An 8,108-nucleotide genomic window follows, 5' to 3' on the forward strand; every position below is an offset into this window, starting at 1 on the left:
GCGGTAACGCCGATGCTTAGTATGTATGTATGTATGTATGTATGTATGTATGTATGTATGTATGTATGTATGTATGTATGTATGTATGTATGTATGTATGTATGTATGTATGTATGTATGCAGTGGCGTTGCGTGAGAAAATTCCAGGGGGGGGGAGAACCTTATTTTTCCCAACTGCTTAACATAGTTTTCACAACTGTTTTTTATAATTTAAGAATTCAAAAAATCAATTTTTGTCCTATTTACAAAATCTACTGATTGTTATACTACATTGCACTCACTTTCATGAATTGTCAATTATCAGTATTTATTGACTTCTTTTAACAAAACATAGCTTCCTTTACATTTATACAAAATATTCAATTCAAAAAACGTCTAAAGGTTTTACCCATTCATAGTGAAACTGTATCAGTCCAAAAAAATGTTACAATTTACAAATCCAATAAACTTTACAAACCATTTTGGCAGCATATATAGCAGTTTAAAATTTTACGGAAATGAATTAGTACAAAGGAATATGGAAAATATTATTTTATTTCAAAACTTATACGCACAATATTTTATCATCACTATCATTTTTTGTCTACTGTTTGACTTTAATATGACGTTTCTTCAATTGAACCCATCGTTTAACAAGATGTTCGGGGTTAACTCCTTTACAAAGTTCTTTTTCGCACTTTAGTAGCATGAGGCTATCCAATCTCTCGTCACTCATTGTTGTTCTCAGATGTGATTTTACAATCTTGAGTTGACTGAATGAACGCTCATTTGATGCTACACCATAAGCAGCTGTGATTACAAAAATGCATAATTTATGGGCTTGTTTCAGTATATCCTTTAACTTCACAACATGGTACAAAATGTCTTGCAGCGTCTTAGCTGGTGTTCTTGATGACTTAAAATCTTCATGACCTTCTTCTAAACAGATATCTATCAAAATTTCCATCTGGCTTTTCAGCACATGAACGTCTGGAATATGATCCTTGTATCCAGGAGGAAAAAGTTTGTTTGCTTTTGTTAAGTTTTCAATACTCAAATTATCCTTATTTAAAGGAAAACTAAAAATTTTGGTGATAGGGGCAAATATTTCCTTTAATGCTGCCGAGTTTTCTGTTAAACCCATGGCTAGAGAGTCTATGACCTCTTTGAATTCTTTCCGGTAAAAAGCTTTCATCTCCATTGCTATTAATCTATGGTGTCGTTCGTAATCATTTTCTGCATCAATGTGTAATTTCCTAGAAAATATTACTGCACTTTCAATCAAATTATTCATAGCATCTGTATCGTTACTGATATTTTGTATGTTCTTGGCAGTACTTTCAATTACATTTATACTGTCGATAACATTGAAGTTTGGACTTTCTAAGATTTCTGTTAATATTTTTATCTTCTCAATGATATTCTTCATGAAGAAAAGAGTAATAATGAAATCAAAAGTTGTTACTTTTTTCAGAAGTCCCATTGCCTTAGTTCTTGTGTTAGTATCAAAAATCTTATTATTTGAGATGCTCTGAAGAAGATCAACAACCTTCTCTAAACACTGATTTAAAGCCTTAACAGATTTTGCTCGTGCGGTCCATCTTGTTCTAGACAGGTTTACAAGCTGTAGTGCACTGTCAATGTCTTCCAGTTTTTCTTTTAAATGACTAAATCTTTTTGTGCTTGATGTGAAGAAAACATGCAACTGTTCGAGGACATTAAACAATTCTCGTATTAAAGTATTAACATTGCATGCATGTTCAAGAGCAGTGTTTGTTCTGTGGTCTTGACAAGGTATGTAGGGTACATTATGGCCAACTTCTTCTGTTATATACTTTTGTACTCCTTTAAATTGTCCAGACATTGAACTCGCGTAATCATACGACTGAAAAGCCATCTTTGATGTGTCAATGCCTTCTTTATGTAAAGAAGATAAAATTAGCTCAGCCATCCCTTTTCCAGTCTTATCAGTGCATTCAACGGATTTTAAAAGCCTTTCCCGAATCTCACCGTTTTCACTGGCTGTTCTCACAACTATGCTCATTATGTCCTTATGTGACATATCGGGAGTAGTGTCGGCCATCACGGAAAAAAAATTGGAGCTATTAATTTCTTCTATGATCTTTCCCTTTAATTCAGTTGCAATTAAACTAATCATTTCATTTTGAGACGATGGACTTGTGTATGTAACTCTATATGGACGAAGGGCTCTATCTTCAATCCAGGCTATTAGTGTGGGATTGTGGCAAGAGATAAGATTCACTACTGCAACAAAGTTACCTTGATTAGCACTGTCCGATTCCCTAAACGCTAGCCCTTGGCTTCCTAAAGTCTTGCATGTATCAATAAGAATTTCAACAGTTTTTCTATTCTGTACCTCTATTTTTTGCTCTTCTATAAGAGCAAGTCTATTGGATTTATCAATAAGGTGATCTATATGACCTTTTTTCATAAGAAAGTGACAATATTCACTTAATGCAACTTTATGTGCTTGAGAGGTAAAGTGTGCCTGAAGCTTTCCAAGTTTTTCTTTCCCATAGCTTTTCATCTTGGACCAAGATCTTACCCCAACATTTATCCAAGCATCTTCAGTTTTTCCCTTCTTTCCAAATACCTTAGGGAAAAGCCGGCAGACAAAACAAAATGTGGCATCCTTCTGGGTACTGTATTCTAAATGTTCAAACTCTTTGTACCACTGGGGATTAAATCTATTTTTACCGTCACTTGGGAAACTAGCAAGTTTTGGTTGGTGTGGTCCTAACTGGATTAAATACGATTTTTGATTATCTGTAATTGTATGTGGACGTAATCCTGGGTCATGGCTTATCAATGCTGATGAATCTGATTTGTCAATTATAATACTTTGAGCTTTGATATCGAGTTTTCTTAAAAAAGCATTTCCCATTTTCAAAACATTTTTTGACATTTCCACCACAGAACTTGTTGCATTTACAATTTCAATCGCAGCGAATTTTTCATTTACTAATTCTTCTTTACAGTATTTTTTATAAATGTCATTACAATCTTTAAGATTATCTATTAAAACACCCAAATTCCCCATGAGCAAAGTCCAACTTGTTGTTTCACTGCTTACTTCAGAAGTATCCAAGTTAATAATATTCATGTCATCCTTTTCATCTCGGTCAGGAAACTGGTTTAAATGATCTGATTTAGAATTTAGTTCTGTAAGTTTCTCTGCTTGTTCCTGGACTACAACATAACCCAAGTTTTCCCCTCTTGCATCATTATCTTGAATTTTTGAACTTGCATCCTCTTCAAATTTTTTATCAGAAGATGTTAATTCTTCTTCTATGGATATACTACATGTTGAAGTCGATGTTTCAATTATTATCAAGTCTAACTTTGTATGTTCACTACTTTGTATTTCATCATCCACTTCGACATCATCACCAGCATTCTGAGGTACCATTTTTCGTTTTTTTGAAGCTAAGGAGGCTAGAAAAGGATTCTCTGGGGCTCCCACTGTTTGTATATGAACCTTTCTACCACCATGAACGGATCTTTCATGACTGGTTTTATAGTCGTTGTTAAATACTGCTTTGCATACGCAACATTGTAATTTATATCTTTTGCTTTTCATAGTTAGTGCTGGAAAACAAATGCAGATACTATAATTTACCGTAATTTTTAACTGATTTAATGTTTATAAAAGTTATCACTCTTAATAAGTGTGATAACTTTTATAAACATTAAATAAGACAAATGTTGAAATCAATTCATGGAAATAAATATTCACGTTTCAAAGTAGAAAGTATGAAAAAAAAAAGAATAACTGCTTTTAGTCAAACATACAGCATAAACTTTCAGCTGCCATTTTTATTGTTGATAACAAAAAAAAAGTAGCGCGAAAAAAAAAACAACGCGGAAATCAAAAGGGCTCTTCTTTATGACTCCACAATTTATTTCGTCTTGTGGAAAACAGCCATAAGTCGTTTAATAAACGTAAAGTTTATTTGTCCAAGTCAAAAAAGAATTAGATGGATGATGGATTTTTGCAAACATTTTAATTTTATTTAACTAGAAAGTATTTTTTGATTTTATCACCTATTTCCCAACTGTCCCAACTCTCGGCAAGGAAATTCCCAACTTTTCTCTTTTTTAGATTCTGGGAGGGGGAGACTCCCCCCCCTACCCCCTCCAAGGCGACGCCCCTGTATGTATGTATGTATGTATGTATGCATGCATGTATGTATGTATGAATGTACGTATATACGTATGTATGTTAGGGTGGTTAAAAAAAAAAGTGGTGGTTTAAAACCATTAAAGTGGTGAAAAACGCTAAAATAAAGTTGTGCACAAATATTTGAGCAATTTTAGAGCAACATTTAGAAGTTCCTCATGGCTTTTGAAGTTTGCAGAATTGTTTTTTATTTTGATTTTAAATGCATCATTAATTTGCAACTTTTTTTTTCATAAGTCTTATGTGTTTTAACTATAACAAACTAATAATATTAAATTATAACCTTGGTTCTTAAATCTATATTCATTTGAGTAACCTATCTTTTCTTTGCTGATTTGAGTTTCTGTGATGTTGAACACTATTGTGCAATTATAAACTCTGTTCTTTTTTTTTTTTTTTTTTCTCAATATTTCATTATATTGGCTCAATGCAGCACAATGTTCAGCACAATCATTTATAACTTACAATTCTTTAATTCTGATTAGGTCTTTTTTGTATGTTTCAAGAGCGTTTTAAATACTTGGATCAGTGGTATGATTGAAAATCAATTTCAAAACCTTCATATAAATAACCAATGACTTTGATGTTATAAAATCTTCAATTGACTTCAAATGGATATCAGCAACATTTACAAATCATTTCATGATTTTCTTGTTTGGTTTAGTGTTCACTTTAGAAATCAATTTTTGTTTTGTTTCCTATGAAACACAATTTGAAAAAAACAACAGTACAATAAGTTATTTCCTTAAATACCACAAATGTCTTTTTATTGCAGCTTCTGTAATCTGACTTATTTTTTCATCAGTAGATTTTTATATGTCAAATTTCATTAATAATGATAAGTTGTTATTTGCAGCATCCTCAGGAAATGTGCATGAAAACCATGAAGATGCAGGAGAGGTGCGAACAACTTAAAGGACAACAATACTTTTTTTTCTTTTGATGTCATTTTAAACTGTTTTCTAAACATATTTATTTTTATACTGTAGCTTTTGACAACCAATGAGCATGGTGAAAGGCACCAGACATGTTGAATCATTTTCTTCTAGGATGAATTTCAACAAGAAACAGTAATGTCAGTTCTATAAACTCTCAGTAGTCATCCCTTGGTTGTTTCCCACTTTTTTCAAACTTTGCTACAAATATTACTGTTTCATCTTTCAAATGTTTCAAAAAATCATCTTTCAAGTCTTAATCACTGATATGTTGATATTCTGCTTGGTTGAAGGAATTCCATTGTTCTTTGATACAGCCTCTAACAACGTTGGAATTTCCTTTGTTCCCCATTCCATGAGACTTGCTACAGTAGCCTCAGCCATGGCTGCTCCAGTTCCTTTTGATATTTTTGGAACAACAAGTAACTTTTTAGTGTCTTCATCTGTCAATAATATGGCCTAGCAATCCACCCTTTCATGAACAACATTGGTGACATCTGCCAGCAATATCCCATCCCAGTGTACCAGATTAAGTTCTTGCTTATCCTTTTCTGCTAATTTTTCTCAAAGGGTGCTAAATGTTAGTGTTAAATTATTAATGTCATGTCCCAAACTTGTAGTTGTAGCTGCAATGGTAAAAGCAGCTTCTCTATCAGACTTCTTGGTTCTAACACTGCTGAAAATTCAGGTGAGTGTCACTGTTTTCATTTGATTTCTTTGAAGTTAGAGTAGCTTTTGTTGAAATTTCTTTTCTTTCTTTCTTTTTTCTTTTTCCTTTTCTTTGCTTTGGCTCTTCACTCAGCAATTTTTTTTTTTTTTTCCAATTTTTGTCAACTTTTGATTTACTGATAACATACAACCTTGTCTTCCAGTTCTCTGTGCTAATAAAAACTGTTTATCTTCCTCTATTGTCATCATTTGCATGAAATTTTGTGATATCAACCAAGTCTAATTCTTTCAAAAATTAAGATTCTTTTTTTTTTTTGAGTTTTACTTGTCTATAACTACCCAATTTCAGGGTATTATAATTAATAAATAACACCTGTTAAGATTTTCAGAAGAAATGGAAGTTGGATAAATGAAATAAATCAAAAATAGCACAATTTGTTTAAACTTAATGGCCGTTTATTCACAGGTAAAAGTTCAATAATTCATTGATTAGTTATCAATAGAAGAAAGGGAAGTGCTGTACTTGCACAAAAAAGGTCCCAATAAATAGAGGAATTCTTACTCTAGTTAATAAAAAAAAGATTTTTAATAAAACTTTTGCTTTGAAAATTTTATCATCAAAAAACCGACATCATAAAAAATTTGCAGATAAAAATAAGGACTGTCAATGAGTTAAGATCCCCTGAAGTCCTTTATAAAACAGTTTTGCTAATTTTAACATAGACTATCTTTGATGATGCTACATTTTCCTAGAGTATTTGTTTATAGATCATTTTAGGTATTGTCTCAAAAACAATTCATTTGCATGTGCATAGTTATTGCTTGCTAAAATTGTCATCTAGATGTAGCAGAAGAAGCCATTCTAGTGTCTAGTGTGTCAGAAAATGGTACTCTGTAAAAAAACATGCAAAAACAATGGTGTCATGCTTATCTTAGAAACTCTTTGTATGCAAATAACAACTCTTTGAGAAAATAGCATCAGGATTATACAATTTCATCAGGAGAATACAATTTTTACAAAGTATTAATACAATTTCTGAAAAGTGAAGTTACTTCAGAGAAGTTTCTTTCACTTGGCAGCTAAATACTTGTCTGTATTTCCAATTTTTACTTTGTGTACTAATGATAAAGAGGTTTCAAAAATATAAGTTCATGGTTGCCACCTCATGCTACACACAACATGCTCTTAAAATATTTCTTTACTGCTTTCAATAAGTTAATGTACCTATCTTTAACTTTTTAAAGTAAAAAAAAAAAATCTTTTTTTTTTAATTTTTGCTTTGCTTTTGGTTACAATAAAAACAAGATTTTTTGGTATTTTAGGAAAGTTAAGCTGAAGATTACTATTCATCCAAATACTGCAGAAAATGTAGCTGAAAAATTTGTATGCCTTACACTGGAATTTACAATTTTAAGTGAGGTCAGTAACAAAAAAAATATCCTATGTCAAGTTTTATTTTCTTGTTATTCTAATATTTTTTCTTTCATTCTTAGTATCCACATAAGGAGCCATTTATATCTATTCGTAATCCACGCGGTTTATCTGATGCATACCTTGAAAGGTATATATACTATATTCTAATGTTATAATTTTTCATCTGTCTTGAAAAAAATAATTTTACTAAAAAGTCCAAAACAGTTACGTAAACTAAATACAATTAACTATGCAAGTTGATGACTTTTTACAAAACTTGGTTACTTTTGCTAAAGATTATGTGTTTTAATGAATTTCATCCATATTATTTGAAGTTGTTTTTTACTTTGATTGGATTATTTCATAACTAAATAATTTTCAAAAATAAAAATAAAAAAGTTAATAAATGAATTTAATGTAATCTGTTACTCAGGTCTTAGTAAAGTTTCAATATTTGATTTGCTTTGCTTTGATTTAAATTTATTTTACTAGGTGCATTATTGATGCCTTAGGTCACATGATTTTGAATACACTTACTTCAGGGCTTTATTTTTTTACTTAAGGTGGTATCAATCTTTTCTGTGCTAGATAATTTTACCGCTTTTAATTTCAGATATTTGATGATTTTGGTATTTATATAATAGTTTGTTACAAATATATAAGATGATATTTTTCCATGACTTTTGGTATTTTTTCTATCATAAAAGTGTAATTATTGCCAATTTTTTGCACACCAAATTTAAATTTCAGTTAACAAAAAAAAAAAAAAAAAGGACCAAAACTCCCATTTAAAAATATTTGATAGAAAAGTTAATCCTTTTCCTGTTTAGTTGATCAGAAAAATTTAGAAATTTTCAGAAAATTTAGGAAAAAACCTTGTAAGATTTTTTTATTAAAAAAGTTTGTTGTT

General features: G+C 30.9%; 1 protein-coding gene across 1 annotated transcript; it reads right to left on the reverse strand.

The window, feature by feature from the left end:
• Positions 1-575: 575 nt before the first annotated feature.
• On the reverse strand, positions 576-4,902 carry LOC149881157 (zinc finger MYM-type protein 1-like). The gene is made up of 2 exons (XM_090068076.1): positions 3,679-4,902; positions 576-3,631 (listed from the first exon to the last, which is right to left on the reverse strand). The coding sequence occupies exons 1-2, from the start codon at positions 3,688-3,690 to the stop codon at positions 584-586; spliced, it is 3,060 nt and encodes a 1,019-aa protein (XP_089924202.1). The 5' UTR covers positions 3,691-4,902; the 3' UTR covers positions 576-583.
• Positions 4,903-8,108: the final 3,206 nt, after the last annotated feature.

The sequence above is a fragment of the Hydra viridissima genome, unplaced genomic scaffold (genome assembly GCF_058129835.1).
Source record: "Hydra viridissima isolate aposymbiotic clone 2 unplaced genomic scaffold, HvirCarnegie_v1 scaffold_12, whole genome shotgun sequence".
NCBI lineage: Eukaryota > Metazoa > Cnidaria > Hydrozoa > Anthoathecata > Hydridae > Hydra > Hydra viridissima.